Genomic DNA, 18,248 nt, shown 5'->3' on the forward strand with positions numbered 1-18,248 from the left:
TTTATAAACTCGGCAACAAAGAATAGAAGTGCATAGATAAGGCAAGGACGCACCAAGGGCGGACTTTTACCAGCTCTCGTGATTTTAGGAGAGCCAGATGTCCGGTGAGAGGCTGAATAATTTATTTAAATATATTATAATGCTGATTTGCATGTGTTTAGTGAGCCTGGCGCACAATCATCCGGGCTCACTTGCTTTTATGACCTCGCTGGGAGAGGTTCTCTCCGGCGAAGAAAACACCTGCTTCCCATGAATGGGATATAGTTGTGTTGGCCTCGCCGGTGGAATTGGAGACTATTGAGGCCCCCGTGTGGAGGCCAAGGGCAAGGGGTGGGGCCTCTTGGGCAGTGCCAGCCTGGCGGTGCAACACTGGCACCTTGGCATTGCCAGCCTAGCAGTTGGGCAATGCCCACAGGGCACCTGGGAAATGCCCACTCGGCAGCAGGGCAATGCCCACTATGGGGGGATGAAGGGGCTGGGAATGAAGGGGGAAGGCATGAAGAGGGCGGGGCATGAAGGAGGTGGCCTGATCAGGGGGGGAAGGTGGGCCTGCTGCCACTCTGCTACGGGATAGGATCATGGGGCAGTGCATGATCGATCTGGGCAGTGGTGGGAGCTGTGGGGGCTCAATGCCCATGCATTGTGGGGCTCACGATTGACTGCGGGCCCCCACGATTGCAGGGGGGGAGCTGGTTGAGGCTGCCTGCAGCAGCAGAGGCCAGACAGCTCTCTCTCTGTCTGTCAGACTCCTGCTGTTACAGTTGTGCGTATGCAGCATCAGAGATCTGCACTTGCGCAATAGCTCCCTCTACAGGCTGGCTGGCGAGTTAAGCCCAGCAGTAGTGGGAAGCAGTCTAGCCCATTTTTTCAATGACTAATTGCACAAGATTGGGCGTGGAAACTTGCCCAAAAAATGGATCAAGAACTCTCCCACTTTCACGCTATTGGACACTTGGAATCATTCTTGTGAAATTCTGCCCCAGGACTCTGGAGGAAAAGGAAAGGGCAATAATGGAGGGCTGGGAGCCGAATGGCTGGCTTCTGCACTGTAGGATTCTATTATTCTATGGGAGTGTTCTGGTGGAGGTTTTTTTTTATTCATTCGTGTGACATGGGTGGCGTTTGCTGGCCAGCATTTATTGCCCATTCCTAACTGCTCTTGGAGGGCAGTTGAGAGGCAATCACATTGCTGTGAGTCACATATAGGCCAGACCAGAGGACCAGAGGACAGCGGATTTCCTTTCCTAAGGGACATTAGTGAACCATAGTTTTTTCTGTCAATCGACAAAATTGTTCGATGGTCAATAGTAGATTCTTAATTCCAGATTTCTTTTGTTATTGAATTCAAATTTAACCATCTACTATGGTGGGATTCAAACTCAGGTCACCAGAACAATAGCTGAGTTTCTGGATTAATAGTTTAGCGATAATGCTACTAGGCCGATGCCTCTCTAAATACTGCAGGTGTGAAGGGAGTGGTCGCAAGTTTGAAGGAAAAGAGGGGATTGATGGAGTTGAAAAATGGTATGGCTAAGAGTGGTGAAACGGTGCTGGCGGAGTTGAGGTGTGAGTAGATCAAATCGCTTCTCGGCCTTTTGGCTAAGATCAAGTGTAGTATGGTCGGCAGCCCATGGTCGGCCGCACTTGGTCGAGGTCATTAGGTCACACTGAAGCTTCATATGTTTCATATGAAGCAATTTTTTAAAGCGGCATCTCGGCCTTTTGGCTAAGATGCAAATGAGCTCAAGTCTTGGAGGAGGAGCCTCCCCCTTCTCCATTCAGCTTGGCTCATGTAGATCAGGCCCAGGACAGGGTGGTTTGGTCGCTCGCCCTGTCTTGTCAGCCTGGATCTGAAATGTCTCAACTTGTTGAGACTCTGAATTGGATTTGATTTGATTGAATTGGAAAAGTATAAAAAAAAGAAGCAGATTGTCGGTTGTAGTTCTGGCCAGTTGCGAGGCAACATCTGGAACATGGGGGGAAAGGGAGAACTGGCTAAAGAAGCAAGAGGGTGGAGGTACCCTGATTTTACAAGTCCATGTGGGTGAGTGCTGTGATGTAAGGAGGCCAGTGAACAATGAGGAACCATCCAAACTCTCCTCAATGTCACCTTGCCCTCCAGGAGGCCATTACTGTTAGCTACCTACAGAGATGCCTGCTGAATATGGGAGTTGGGGAGAAGAACACAGCAAATAAACCAAGGCGATTTTTTAAAAAATGAGGCTAACTGAATGGGTAATGTTGTTTTAACTGGCAGCATTGTTAACTCCACCCAGGTCATTCCTGTCAGGAGTTAGGGTGGACAGCTCCAAAGGGCCGGTCCTTTCTCTGAACGGTGACGTGGGCTAGCGCGTCCACTTCCGGGTGAGGCGGCGGTGGCTGCAGCAGCGGGAGCTCAGGAGGGACAATGTGAGCTGAGGGGGAGCGGGCCGGCGGGGAGCGGGACTCCGGGGAGGGGGACTCCGGGGAGGGTAGGCCGGGCGGGCCAGGGTGCTGTAGCTGCCCTGACTTTACTCAGTGATTATATTCCCGGGAGAATCCATCCTGTTGCCAGTCACAGGGATGCGCAGAGCAGTCACATCATTGCAGCAGGTTCATCAGTGCGGCAGGCAAGGTGTTAACGTGGCTGTTTGTCCCTGTCCCTCTAACCCGTGTCCCACTCTATAACCAGCCCAGGCTCATCCTGTCCATGAGATTCCCCCCCTTCCCCAGACCTGTCACCCTCCCTGCTGCCTGTACCAGCTGCTGTTGGCAGCTTAACCCCCTTCTCTGCTACTACTGCACCACTTCCAAATGGAATTGTCATCTACCCCACCCACCCCGTCCTCAACAGCCCCCTCTCTCCAGATTCCCCCCCCTCTCTCCAGATTTCCCCCCCTCTCTGTTCTCTGCTGCTGTCCCTGTCATGACCCACATTCTTGACCCTGACCATCACCTCTGGGCTCAGCTGTTCCACCCTCTACAAAAGCAATAGCAAAAACAGAAAATTCTGGACAATCTGGGCAGGTCTGACAACATCTGTGGAGAGAGAATAGAGCCAACGTCTGGAGTCGGGATGTCCCTTCATCAGCGCTGGCCAATGTTTTGAGTCAGGATGACCCTTCATCGGAGCTGTTTCAAAAACAATAGACTCCCTGTGTTGGAAATCAGAAATAAAACTAAACGTATGGATACTTGACACCCTTTTGAAAGGTCACACATGTGAAACATTAACTCTGTTTCTCTCTCCATGAGTGCTGCCTGATCTGTATTTCTTGCATTTTGTTTTGTGACTTCTTGACCTGGCCTGTCCGGCATCCCTGATAAACTTTGACTGTAACAAAACTCTGCCACCTGTCTCCTATCTCCTGTCCTTAGCTTATCCCATTTATCTCTTACTCTTCTCTTGACTGATGTACTCGTGACTCCTCACCTCCTAGTGCATTCATATTCTAATCTTTTGTTTAAATCTTTGACCAAGAAGGACCATTCTTAATTGTTATTTGCACAATTACTTGTCATCTGTGTCGATATAGCAGTGCTTAAGTATGGCCTGGGAATGAGAAGGCGCTATGTAAATGCAACCACACATTTGTGATTATTTAAAAACCATCAACAGAAATATAGATGCTAAAGCATTGTTAATAGATGCTAAAACAGTATTAACTTAAAGCATGCCACAAAAAAATTAATAAAGGAGGATACAAAAGTCTTGAGGCCACGTACCAACCGACTCAAGAACAGCTTCTTCTCTGCTGCCATCAAACTTTTGAATGGACCTACCTTGTATTAAGTTGATCTTTCTCAACACCCTAGCTATGACTGTAACACTACATTCTGCACCCTCTCCTCTATGTATAGTATGCTTTGTATAGTGTGCAGGAAACAATACTTTTCACTATATACTAATACATGTGAACTAAATCAAATTGAAATGTTATTAGCAGTAGTGTTAATATTGGTCATTGTGCAGAATGGGATCTTTCCTATAACTGATAGTTATAGGAAAGCACCAATATCAGTAACTTAACATAGATAACTCATTAAGTTAACAACTTTAACAATAATATGAATAACCTGATCATTGTAATTTAATAATGTGACCTACAGTAGCTGATGAAGACTGGCTAATTCTGTATTAATTTTTTTTAAGGTCAAAAGTCACATTTAAAATCACGCTGACATCGGATCCAAAGTTGCCCTACAAAGTGTAAGTAAGTGTGGCTGAGAATAGTCAATGGGAGCTGCTGCTCCAAAGCCTTGATACACTTTTTCATCTTCTTAGTGAATGCTTGTCGATCCATCACTGATTCATAAAATGTTTGGAGCTGTTTTTAAAAACAGTCTCCATTGACAGTGGTTTGGGGAATGGTTTATCTTTTTAAGTTACTATTTTTATAAACAAGAGCACTATTTGTAACTTTTGTCCTTTTTAAAGTATTTATGTCAGTAATTGTGCTATGGAAATGTTTTTGTTTTGAACATGTAAACACTATTGATCATTTTGAACACATTATCATGCTTTTCTTTAAATTGAAGGACAAGCTTTTAATTTAAAAGCACTATTTGTATTTCAGTAAGAACATTAAAATTCATAACCAGTGGGCTATTGGGTCTCTTTGTAGTCCATGTGTTGGGTTAAGTGTTCAGGCAATGGATGGCTGTGATAGTGGTTGTAATACCCATTTATATTTATATTATATATATCTTTTATACAAATACATTTAATTCTAATTTGCAGTACATTATAACCTTGTGTATTCTGGTAAGGTGCTGTTAGTATAATTTTCTCTGGGATTTAAAACACTCAGAAATTATTAATAAAGGACAGTTTTATGATTTTCTAACACGTACCCGACAGAGAAAATCTCCATATCCCCCCAACAGCTGCTGCTGCTGCACTGTCTTCAGTTTTAGCCACTCTACATTCAAAGTTGTCAGAGAGATTTAGTAAGTAACAGGTAACTCCAGAATTCTGCTCTTATGTTATGCTAGTGCAGAAAAGAAGAAATAATAGGAAAGTAAAACAGATCAAAAATGTGGGAACTGGTAGATGTAAACCGCTAATTTTGTATGATTGTGTGTGTGAAACTGGATGATGTGGGGTGTGAGCACTTTGAGTCATGCCATACACTAAGTGTAGTGTTCTTGGGGGTAGCAGCTGCCTTTGGACCTCTGGTTCCCAAAACTTTCCACCACCAGGGTTTACTCTGACCTCGTCCTTGTCTGTTTTAAGCTAATTGATAGAGATTGATTGATTGTTATCATTCATCAACATTTTTCAAATCTGATGACAAAAACGAGAATAGCCGCAAAACTTAAATTTTTTAGAATGTCCTCTGCATTAATTTTAGTTGAGTCAAGAAAAACTTAACTGGACAATTTGGCTTCAGCGCTGGTGTATTCCCATACTCTGAATGATCTTTGATTCCACCCAAAATTCAGCAAGATCCAAAATCCGGCACGGCCTGGGTTCCGAGGGTTGCTGGTTTGGAGACACTGTTCCTGGATTGTAAACCTTTCCCCCTTGTTCATTTCCATGCATAAACTGTCTCAGTCCAGCTACTTGAAAAATAAGTGGAATTTTAGTCCTGTTCTGGTAGTAAGACAGAATTAATGATTGGTTGTGTTTTCAGATTGAGTGTACCGGAAGTCACACCTTTCACGGCAGTTTTGAAGTTTGCAGCCGAAGAGGTAAGCAGATCAGTGCGTGCGTGATAGAATCATCAAACCGTGCAGCACAGACGGAGGCCATCTGGGACATCGTGCCTGTGCCAGCTCTTTACAAGAACTGTGCAGTGGTCTTATTCTCTTGTCCTTACTCCGTAATTCTGCAAATGTTCCCTTTTGAAGTGCATGTCTAATTATCTTTTGAAATTTTCTATTGAATCTGCTTCCATCACCAATTTAGACACAATAACTGGATTGTCAGATTCCTGCTGTAGTTTATTTATGGACAGAGAACACTTCAATACTTTTTTATATACTGATCAATTTTGTATTGGAAAAGCACAGTTTTCCATCATGCTTCATTTTTTAATGTAAATGTGCTCTCTCAGTCACTGTGACATTATACCCTCATTTGTGATTGTTTTGAAATCACCTAAATATCTGCTCTAATTGCATAACCTTTAGGAATCCCTTCACTTTCTCCCCTCCCCTGCACCCCCCAGATTTCATGTCTCTTCTACCCTGAAAAGATTAGCTGTTGCTGTTAATGTAAGTATTTAAATCAGGGTAATGTACAAATCTGTAATCTTACAAAGTGAAATTTTACTAATTATATCCTGAATTATGCAACATAGTTTGTTATTGCAATACATTTTAGAATCATAGAATCCCTACAGTGCAGAAGGAGGCCATTTGGCCCTTCGAGTCTGCACCAACAACAATCCCACCCAGGCCCTATCTCCATAACCACAAGTATTTACCCTGCTAATTCCCCTGACACTAAGGGACAATTTAGCATGGCCGGCCAACCAACCTAACCCGCACGTCTTTGGACTGAGGGAGGAAACCGGAGCACCGGAGGAAACCCACAAAGACACTGGGAGAATGTGCAAACTCCATGCGAGACAGTGACCCGAAGGCTGAAATTGAACCCAGGTCCCTGGCGCTGAGGCAGCATTGCTAACCACTGTACCACAGTGCTGACCATGACCTTGAGGTCAATTAATATAATGTGTTTGCATATTACCCTTTCAAATATCAGACTTGGGTCTAATCCTCTCCAAGCAGCTGAGCTGGGAATTTTCCATGGTTGTAAGGTTCAAGAACGAAAAGAGTTCCAGCATCTCTCCTGCAACCCTGGATAGGTTATAAGATAAAACTTGTCACCCTATCAGTAGTTCCTCCCACATCTCCAGCTCCTTTATCACTAGTTCCCTTTTTATTTTATCCCCATCAGTGTTCCTCTGACCATTCCTCTGATTGCTTCTAAACTTCAAATATGCCTTTGAAGCTTAGCCTTGACTGATTTTCACCTGAGCCAGAGGTCATGGGTTCAAGCATTTCTCCAAAAAACAGACTGTAGTACAGAGAGAGTGCTGCGTTGTTGGGGCTGCTGTTTTTCAGACAAATCCTTATGCGGAGGTTCCACTTCTCCACTCAGGCAGATGTAAAACATTACGTAGCTCTGCTCAAAGAAGAACGGGGGAGGTTTGTAATGTCTTGGCCAACATTTATCCCTCAACAAATACGATGAAAATAGATTATCGGATGATTTATTTCACTGCTGTTGTGGGTCTTATAGTTTGGTTGCTGAATTTCCCCATGTTATAACACTTTGAAAGTGCTTCACCAGCTTGAAGTGCTTCGGGATGTCCAGAGGTTATAAAAGGCAGTATCTTATGAGGAGTGGTTGAGAAGGTTGGACCCAGACTCATTGGAGTTTAATCTTATTGAAACAAAAAGGTTCTAAGGACATTTGACAGGATTGGTACTGAGAGGATGTTTCCCCTCGGGGAATCTAGAGCTATGGGGCACCATTAAAAATAAGCATTTGTGATGGAGATGATGAGGATTTTTTTGTCTTGGAGAGGTGTTAGCCTTTGGATATCTCTTGTCTTGGAATTGAAAGGTGGAGCAAAGCCTTGCTCTGCTCCTATTTCTTAAGTGCATATGGTGTTCTGTTGTTTTAACCTAAGATCTTCACCTTAGTTTATGTACAAAATAGACATATTTAGGACTTCAGTGCATGAATGACTCCTTTATGGTAAACTTTTGCTCTCCCTGAACTTAATATTACAGAATATCTAGAAGTTCAGGAACAGACCATTCAGCTTTCATAGCCTTTGGATAACAGAAGAATGATCCTCTTAACAGACCTTGTAGTTGATGTTGAAAGAAAAAAATAAATAGTGGCAAAAGATTAATAAGCTATTATCGCTTGATGACAGAAAATTTAACTTTCACCTCCCGAATGCAAAAAATGAAGGTTATGACACTTGACTAGCTTGTTGAATAACTCTTATCTGTACCAGAATTCATAACACACAACTTAAATGTGTAGTTGAGTCCCCATCCATCGGCACTTCTACGTAGGTTGTGGCAGAATTAAAGAGAAAGAACTGAGCTGTGAGCTGCTGAATATGTTTCTCTGTTCAGACATGAGACTGTCCATCAACCCTTAGCTCTAGAGATGACTTGAGGATCTTAATGCGGTTGATATGTCGATTAACAACCAAAAGATGAGTCTAATTACATGCTAATTAGATTAAAACAAACTTTGATAATCCAACCATTAAGAATGATGATACCTGTTACTTAGGCTTGTAACATTCTGCAGTGTGCAATCTCCACACAGTCACCTGGGTCCCTGGCGCTTTGAGGCAGCTGTGCTGACCACTGTGCCTCTGTGCTGCCCATGTAGTGTAGTGTTACGCTGGGACAAGAAAAATAGAAGATGATGTGCACTGGTATTTTTTGGAGAGCATAGTATATCTTACATAGCAATCAGCTACTTTACAGGTTGATGATGTGGGCACCTTTAAAACATTTGTTTCTGATGGCCGTGGGCCAAATGGATTGCTATGGTGAAAGATGGTACTTTAATGTTGCTCGCTGAACTGTAATCTGCAAGGTATTGTATAAATTCTCCACCAGTAATCTGCCCCTTCGCTTGATAAACATGTCTGATTAATTCTGGGGCAAACAACTTGCAGAGGTGACTACAACACAAGTTAGAGATTTTAAAGAATATCTACACTAATAACAATTGGCATATTTGTTCTGTACATTCTGTACAGAACGTTAGAATATTTTGTTCCATATACAGGTCCTGATGTTGAATTCACTACTAGATGGTAGAGTAATTTATACATGAAGCTGATCATTACTCACTGACCCAATTACAAAAGGATTAAGGTTGTTAATATCTTGTTAGTGTGAAATCTTTCTAATTATTAATATACAAAAAGCAAAGGGATCCTTTATTTCAAACAGCTGTACATTTAAGACCTGCATGTATAGACATCAGGTCTGATGGGATTGGGCGATTGTCAATTGTACATTTTGTACTGATTATTTTGTTAAAGTCTTGAAATGTCACCTGTGCCATGCAGCAAGCAATCACCAATTCCAATGTACAGAGGATAAGAGATGGCTATACTTGAATGAGTCATTATATAGTCCACGACTTTTAAGTCAAAAGTTCAAACATAATTTCCACCTGACATTTCAGACCTGAAATTTTTAAATGTTCATTTTGTAATAGCTGAAGTAGAAATGGAAGAATACTTAATTTCAAAACAAAGCCCTAGAAACACTGTTTGTGGGACCAGGGCAGGAAGATTACGCTCAAGTATAATTAGCATATGTGGACTTAGATGTTAACTAAATAATACTTCAAGTTCCCTGCCCAGTACAGGCATCTTGTGTTGTAAACTTCCAGGCAACGCTTTTAAAAATTGGACATAAAGACGCTGTTGAAGTGTTTGCTGCATATCCTGGTGACTTTTGACATTTGAACTACAGACTGTGTCAGGTCTCTGGTGTATACTTACTTAAATAGGACGTAGGTGAAAGTACTGCTCAGCCATCTGTGGAATTCGCACGTCTCGTTGTTTAAAGGTGGGCCAACACTTTAAGACTATGGAGCATCCAGACTGCCCGTCTCCATGTTTCATACTGGAAGAAGAGATCGAAACTCCATTACTATCAACTGCTCATTATATCACAATGTAATGTGATATCTGAACTAGACTGGGTGGGACTTGATGTTAATCCACCAGTCATGTGATTGAAGCTGGTTTCAGAGACTGCACCTTTATTACTCCAGGACCCAGCAGATCCACACAACCCATCAGTTGTCAGCCAGTCTGAGAACAAGACTCTGAAGTTGGAACAGGTCAAGTACTTTGGCTTTTTGATGACTTGCAGCTAGTTTTAAAGTTCACTTGAGAATCAACCTCCTAGATATACGACCACAAGAAACTTTGCAACCTGCTGTGAACACTTTGCTTTACAAGGTCCTCACTTCAACTGTAAATCGTCAAATCAGTTCCAGAAACCACAGGCCTGTTCAAGGTTTTGAGGTATAAAACCCTTCTAACTAAAAAAAACTCTGGGTCCTCAGTTGTGCTTGACCTACAAGGTATGCAGAACAAGTATTTATGAATCTAGTAGAATTTAATAAGTAAGATTTTACATTATACTTAACAAGAAGCAGTGCAGACAACATTGAAGTTTCTCATCTCTCAAGATTCCAGTTCTTGATATTGCCTTCACAGACAATATCCTCCTCTTTGTCTTAGAAGCAATGTTGAAATGTGTCCAGAAGACTCATACCCCAGAAGCCATGGTATCACTGCCAACAAAGACTGATTTTCCAACTTTTATCCCTCAGTCTCTGATTCCTCCTCCTTTATTTGGGAGCAGTCCAAGTTCGTCTCTTCTGTTGGCTATAGGGTAGAAATCATCTGTTGTCACCCAACCTCTATAACTAGAGTCATATAGACCAAAGACAGGTATTCATCCCTTTTTCCCTGATTTACCTCGGAGTGCATCCCAGGGTACTGAAAGAAATGTCAGTGGTAAAGTGGATGCGTTAGTGGTTATTTATCAAAATTCGTTGGATTCTGGGGTAGTGCCGGCGGATTGGAAAACGGCTAATGTTACGCCGCTGTTTAAAAAAGGAAATAGACAAAAGGCGGGTAACTACAGGCCGGTTAGCTTAACGTCTGTAGTTGGGAAAATGCTGGAATCCATCATTAAAGAAGAAATAGCAGGCCATCTGGATAAGAATGGTTCGATTAAGCAGACGCAGCATGGATTCATGAGGGGAAAGTCGTGCTTGACGAACTTGTTGGATTTTTATGAAGATATGACTAGTGCGGTTGGCAGAGGGGAACGGTGGATGCGGTGTTTTTGGATTTCCAAAAGGCATTTGATAAGGTGCCTCACAAAAGGTTGCTGAAGAAGATTGGGTCACACGGAGTTGGGGGTAGGGTGTTAGCGTGGATTGAGGATTGGCTATCCGACAGGAAGCAGAGAGTCGGAATAAATGGGTGCTTTTCTGGTTGGCAGTTGGTAACTAGTGGCGTGCCGCAGGGATCGGTACTGGGGCCTCAACTATTTACCATTTATATAGACGATCTGGAGGAGGGGACTGAGTGTAGGGTAACAAAGTTTGCAGATGACACAAAGATAAGTGGAAAAGTGAATCGTGTGGAGGGCGTAGAAGATCTGCAGAGAGATTTGGACAGGCTGAGTGAGTGGGCGAGGATCTGGCAGATGGAGTATAACGTTAACAAATGCGAGGTTATTCACTTTGGAAGAAATAATAGCAAATTGGATTATTATCTAAATGGAAAGAAATTACAACATGCTGCAGTGCAGAGGGACCTGAGGGTCCTTGTGCATGAGACGCAAGAACCCAGTCTGCAGGTGCAACAGGTGATCAAGAAGGCAAATGGGATGTTGGCCTATATCGCAAGGGGGATAGAATATAAAAGCAGAGATGTCTTGCTGCATCTGTTCAGGGCATTGGTGAGTCCGCAGCTGGAATACTGTATGCAGTATTGGTCCCCTTATTTGCGAAAGGATATATTGGCCTTGGAGGGAGTGCAGAGAAGGTTCACCAGATTGATACCAGAGATGAGGGGTGTTGATTATGAGGAGAGACTGAGCAGCTTGGGTTTGTACTCGTTGGAATTTAGAAGGCTGAGGGGGGATCTTATAGAGACCTATAATAATGAAGGGGCTGGATAGGGTAGAGGTGGAGAGACTCTTTCCACTTAGAAAGGAAACTAGAACTAGAGGGCACAGCCTCAAAATAAAGGGGGGTCAGTTTAAGACAGAGTTGAGGAGGAACTTCTCTCTGAGGGTGGTGAATCTCTGGAATTCTCTGCCCACTGAAGTGGTGGAGGCTACCTCGTTGAATATGTTTAAATCACGGATAGATGGATTCCTGATCGGTAAGGGAATTAGGGGTTACAGGGATCAGGTAGGTATGTGGAACTGATCCACTTCAGATCAGCTATGATCTTATTGAATGGCAGGGCAGGCTCGAGGGGCTAGATGGCCTACTCCTGCTCCTATTTCTTATGTTCTTATGTTTGCGTTCCATTGCAAATTGTATTGTGAAAATCCACACTCGTCGGAACACTGTTCAGGTACACTGAGGGAGAATTTTAGCATGGTCAACGCACCTAACCAGCACATGTTTTGGACTGTGAGAGGAAACTGGAGCACCTGGAGAAAACCCACGCCGACACGGGGAGAACGTGCAGTTTCCACACACCTGGGTCCCTGGTGCTGTGAGACAGCAGTACTAACCGCTGTGCCATTGTACTGTCCTTTCCTGAACACCACTGCATTTATCATGCCTGATTGACTATTTTGACTTCAGGAACTGATTTTGAATTTCATCCACTCATTAGTTTTTCAGAAAAAAAATGACATTCATGTAAGTTCTGTAAAATTGTATCATTATCCAAATTCAATTGTCTGAGTTTACGAAAGATGTTGTCACTATCAAACTCTTGAGAATTCACATATCTTTTTCAGAATGTGAGTTCATGGAGTTTTGTTAGTAAGTGTGTTGATTGAATACTTTGCTGTGTCTTAAACTTCTGTGTATAAAAAAATCTACCAAATAATTTAGCCTTTTGCATTGGATGATCAGTGTTCCAATTTTCACATTCAACAGAGACAAAAAATGTGTTGGGCAATCTGCATGATCGCCTGGTGCTCCGGTTTCCTCCCACAGTCCAAAGATGTGCGGGTTAGGTGCATTGGCCTTGTTAGATTGCCCCTTAGTGTCCCGGGATGTGTAAGTTAGAGAGATTAGTAAGGTAAATATGTGGGATTGCGGGGATAGGGCCTGGGTGTGATTGTTGTCCGTGCAGACTCGATGGACTGAATGGCCTCCTGCACTGTAGGTTTTTGTGTTTCAATCCACAGTTAGGAGACAGTTCTTTTTCTTCAGCATGTTAACACAACAAGAGGAGGGTTTATTCTAAATAGCCATGATTTTTCCACTCACTTCTGGTCTGTAAGCAGGCATTTCTGATTAGATTTCCCAGTTTTATAAATGGTTTCGTTTTTTCCAACCCCTCCGTTTTGGTATGATCCAGTTTCTATTAATAACCGCATAGCAAACTTCAGATGGGGTAAGCTCAAAGGGTTAGTTTATTTGCGCACACGCAAACATGGGAGGACGATAGCGACATTGTCTCTGTTTCATTCGTACATTAAAAGAGGGGATAGAAAGAAAGATTTCCAGGACAAAGAACACAGAGTAAAGAATTATTGTTTCACATGAGTCCTTAATTAAAGTCCAATGGTGCTGATTTTGACAACCAATGGTGAATAATTCACTTTCTAATAGTTTTGACGTCTACGATGAGGGAGGCATGCTGAAATGAATCTGTCTTATAGGCAATGGTACAAAAGATCTCGCAGTGCCAGTAGAAACAGTGTAGATGGGGCCAGGCAGTCAAACCTGGGCAGAGCCCCGTTTCTGTGCTGCTGCTCGGTAGATGGAAAGATGGCAGACCAAGCTTTGCAATCAAGTAGGACACGATAACTAATTCTCCCAGCTAGAAATTCAAGTTGCGTGAATCGCATCTCTCCACACCACCTTTGACATGTATTCCATGTCTGACTCTCAGGTTGTTGAACGCCCCAGCCATTAAGAATTGAAGGGAATGTTGCAGGGCGCTTTGTCCTAGCAGACTAGACGACTCCGGTTGGTCAGCCTGGGTTCTGAAATGCAGATGGCCTTTATGGGAGGGTCGGTAGCAGCTGGAAGGATTGGCACCAGGGAAGGCTGATGGGAAGGTCGATGAGCGGGAATGTCGGCATCAATGGGAGGGTCCACAAGAGGGAAGGCTGGCAGCGACCAGAAGCATCAGCGAGAGGAAGAGGCTGCTCCAAAATACCAATCCGATCACATGACCCTACAGATATGGCGCAAAATGACATTAAAACAACTCCTGATGCTAAAAAGAAAATACTGGAAAATCTCAGCAGGTCTGGCAGCAGCTGAGCTTTGACAAAGGGTCATCTGGACTCAAAACATCAGCTCTTACTCTCTCCTTACAGACCTGCTGAGATTTTCCAGCATTTTCTCTCTGGTTTCAGATTCCAGTAATTTGCTTTTAACTCCTGACACTAAATGCGAATAACCGACCATATTATAGCAGAACAAATTAAAACAGGGCAGTGCAAAGCAGGGACTTGCTATATTTGGAAATTTAAAATCCTGTGCTTGGTTAATTAAAATGCTGAGAATACAAGATGTTAAAATACTCTTAAAAGTTATGCCAGCTCATTTTTAAAAAGTGATTCTGTTTCACTGCCTGGTTCAAGTCGATTAAAACATGGTTTTATGTAAAACCAAACTGCTGGCTTCAAACTCAGTAGCGAAGTTCAGACCAGTGATGATTTCAAACACAAACACACAGGGTGCTGGTTATCAATTTAAAAGAAAATCAAAGCACATATAGCTGGCAACACGCATCATAAGATTGTAGAGTAAATTCAATAAATAGGATGATGCCTATTATTTTAAAATTCCATTTTATCAAACACTTGTGAAGATAGTTCAATGAAGAAAGTTAAGGATCGATGTTGCACAGAATTTCAATCCCAAAGTAACAGCTTTGCTTCAGAAAGTGTGTGTGGAGATTTTAAAATCCGACGAGTTGAATTTCAAGGTCGCAAAAACAGAAAATGCTGGAAAAACTCTGGGCTAACAGCATCTGTGGAGAGAGAAAATAAGACCATAAGACTATAAAACCATAAGCAATAGGAACAAGAGTAGGCCATTCAGCCCTTTAAGATCATGGCTCATCTAACACTCACTAAGTCCACTTTCCTGCCTCATTTCAATAGTTTTATAAAAATTCATTTATGGGATGTGGGCATTGCTGGCTAGGTCAGCATATATTGCCCATTCCTAGTTGATCCTGAGAAGGTGATGGTGAACTGCCTTCTTGAACCCCTGCAGTCCCTGAGGTGTGGACGCACCCACAGTTCCAGAATTTTGAGTCAGCGACAATGAATGAATGGTGATATATTTCCAAGTTAGAATAGTGAGCAACTGGGTTCATGGTCATTAGACTTCCTAATTCTAGATGTTATTGTTTTTAAATTCCACCATCTACCGTGGTGGGATTCGAACCCAAGTCCCCTCAGCATTATCCTGGGCCTCTGGATTACTAGTTAAGCGACAATACCACTATGCCACTGCCTCCCCCTAATCATATCGCCCCTCTATTTAAATAGAGTTAACTTTTCAAGTCTGCATGACTCGTCAGACCTAAGGAGAGGGAAAAAAAGTTTTGGATTTATATACTGTATAAGAGTGGATGGAGTCGCTGGAGCATAATAGAAGGTTTGATTGGTGAGAGCTAGGAGAGATTGCAACAAAGATGTGTAAGTCACAAGACGGAGGAGACATTAATGGCAGGAGAAGGTGCTAATAGTTAAAGTTAAGATATCTAAGTGTGTTAGAATAAAGGTCACTGCTCAGTAAAAGCAAAACTAAGAACAAGTAACAGATGGTCTAGTTTGCATTGAGACAATAGAATGTTTGGCATATAAAAAAGGTCAAGATGGAGGAGAAAGGTCACAATCCAAAGTTGCTGAACTCCATGTTGAGTATTGAGAGTTGTAATGTGCTGCACCTCTGATTGGTGTTGGGCCTCACTGGAGCATTGCAAGGACTGGCATGTGGGCATGAGAGCAAGATGCTGGGTTGGGGTCACATCTTATGTGAGGTACATATAATTAACAAGCAAACTGCACGATAAATGGCAGATATAACAGGGCATATTCCAGGATTGCTCTACAGACCATTCAAGCATCAGTAAACACTGAGTTAACGAATCTTGTTGAAATTTTGTCTCCTTCACAAGGGATCCTAACTTTTAAAGATCAAGCCTCCAAATTACCTCGCAACTGCTCCAGCCCGGACTGCCTCAATGAATGCACATCTCCCAGGGTTTCAGTTTCATTCTCCTGGATTGCCGAGTCTATACTCCAGCCTCTATTTTCTCAATTTTTGCTCTGTAATAACTGACTAACTTCAATGGCACTATCCCTGGACTTCAAAGCACCAATGCTCCCAGTTATACCAAGAGATAAATGGCTCGCCGGGCTTCTCCTGAGGCTCAACCTTTTCCAGCTAAGAGCCAATGATTTTCTGTCACCGCTCTAGAACTTCTCCTGGGCCCCAACTGTATGGAACTATTGAACAGCTCCTGGGACTTCTGAGCCCCAATTACACAAAGCAACCTAACAGCAGCACATTTGTTGCCTGGAGCAGCGCCTTTCTCCCTACTGCAAGATGCTCAGGAACCCCTGCCCGAACCTTCTTAAGCTCTGCCGTTTCCATGGCACATTGCCTTTCAAGGCTGACTTTTTAAATTAAATGTAGTTCTAATTTCCAAAACAAACCAAATCTCCATCATTTCTTTGCCAGCAGTGTAGACCCCTTGTTTTCAATTCTCCAGCTAAGTAGGCCCACCTGCTGTTTTATGAACCCCTTTCCTAGCTGTTAAGTCAACATAGCCCAAACCTTTCAGTGCAGTAGACTTCAAGCTGCTTTAGTTACATTTGCTACAGTTAATTTTAATCTTTGCAGAATTAAAAAAAAACCTCTAAACTATTACTATGAACTAGGTATTTATGACAAGATGGACACCACTTATTGCTTCCCAGAATGCTGCAGAGCAGACTTCAGGTAGGACATGCAGGAGACATTAAATAGCATGAGGCAGCAAAAAGTTTGGCAATCTTGTCTGATGCAGAACAGGCTCTGGCTTGCAACAACTCCCTCCATTTTTGGTATTAATGCCACAGAAAGAAAATAAATGGAACTTGTATATATCCTTGAAGAAACTTTCCAGACCTGCTACCAATTATTACCTAAGGTCATCTTGCCTCACTCCATGATTCTTTAGAACTATATTGCTCAGATTATGCAAGACGCTAACCATTTTACTCCATGCAATTCACTTTGCACCATGTGGCTAACTTCAAAATAAAATAAATCCGTCGCAAGAACACAATTATTAGGAGCAGAGCTAAGCCATTTGGCTCCTCGGGCTGCTCTGCCATTTGTTAAGATTATGGCTGATCTGATTGTGGGCTCAACACTTCTTTCCTGCCTGAACCCATAACTCTTGATTCCCTTGTTGATTAAAAGTTTTATCTCACTCAACCCTAAAAATATTCAGTTACCCAGCTGCACTGTGCAAGAGAATTTCACAGATTAACAACCCTCTGAGAGAAAACATTCTCCTCATCTCCATCTTAAATGGGAGACTCCATAATTTTTAAACTGTGTTCCCATGTTCGAGACTCCTCCTGTCCTTCTGGAGCAGTTGCACCCCAGCAGGACTAATATCATCGCAGGAGTATTATTTGCTAATACTTTTGGGCAGGGGAATGGGAAGCTGAGTTTGTTGAGAGGGGGGGGAACAAAGATAGCAATGAAAGACCAAAAAGTAGACAGCAAAAATGGAAGGCAGAAGAAATGAGGGTTAGCAGCAAACAGGGCCATAGTACAAAAAGAGGAACCAACTCGGACACTGTCCTAGATTTGACATTGTGCAGTGAGAAGATGTTAATTGATAATCTTGTGTGGGATCTTTTAGGGAAGAGTGGCCATAACATTAAAAGTTTTCATTAGAGTGTAGAGAAGTCTGATCCAAAGCTAGGGTCCTAAATTTAAACAAATGATCTATGAAGGAAAGATTTTTAAAAGGCACTATCTGAATGTACAGGGCATTCGCAATAAGCTGATAGATATAAAAGGGTATTCGATATTTAGGGAAAACAAGCAAAATGGAAAAGGAGGTAGAGTGGCGTTGTTAGTAAAAGATGACATCATTCTGATAGTGAGAGGATGGCTTAGAAAATCAAGATGTGGAATTGGCCTGGGTGGAGTTAAGAAGCAACAAGGGGCGAAAAACATTTGTGGGAGTTGTCTATCGACCTCCAAACAGTAGTGGTATGGTAGGGGACAGTGTTAAACAGGAAATTAGAGATGCTTTAACAAGGGTGTTGCAGTAATCATGGGTGACTTAAACTACTGGGCAAACCCATATTAGCAATAAAACTAGGCAGATGAATTCCTGGAAATTGATATTTTTTGACCATAATATTGAGGAACCAACTAGGGAACTATTCTAGATATTGTGCAATGAAAAGGAGTTAATTGATAATTTTGTGCGGGGTCTTTTAGGGAAGAGTGGCCATAACATAGAAGTTTTCATTAGGGTGGAAAGTAAAGAAGTCTGATCTGAAGCTAGGGTCCT

General features: G+C 42.5%; 1 protein-coding gene and 1 pseudogene across 2 annotated transcripts in view; both read left to right on the forward strand.

The window, feature by feature from the left end:
* The first annotated feature begins 1,579 nt into the window (after window positions 1-1,579).
* LOC144500121 (U2 spliceosomal RNA) lies at window positions 1,580-1,799 on the forward strand (annotated as a pseudogene).
* Window positions 1,800-2,274: 475 nt separating this feature from the next.
* Window positions 2,275-18,248, forward strand: part of ufm1 (ubiquitin-fold modifier 1) — a 64,540-nt gene continuing 48,566 nt past the window's right edge. The window contains exons 1-3 of one of the 2 annotated variants that reach the window (XM_078222300.1): window positions 2,275-2,409; window positions 4,133-4,189; window positions 5,616-5,673. In XM_078222300.1, coding sequence (XP_078078426.1) covers window positions 2,408-2,409; window positions 4,133-4,189; window positions 5,616-5,673 — 117 coding nt within the window. In that variant the 5' untranslated portion in view covers window positions 2,275-2,407. Of the gene's footprint in view, window positions 2,610-4,132; window positions 4,190-5,615; window positions 5,674-18,248 lie in introns of both variants that reach the window. The other variant, XM_078222299.1, reaches the window with a different exon arrangement.

Source organism: Mustelus asterias, chromosome 10 (assembly GCF_964213995.1).
Source record: "Mustelus asterias chromosome 10, sMusAst1.hap1.1, whole genome shotgun sequence".
Taxonomy (NCBI): domain Eukaryota; kingdom Metazoa; phylum Chordata; class Chondrichthyes; order Carcharhiniformes; family Triakidae; genus Mustelus; species Mustelus asterias.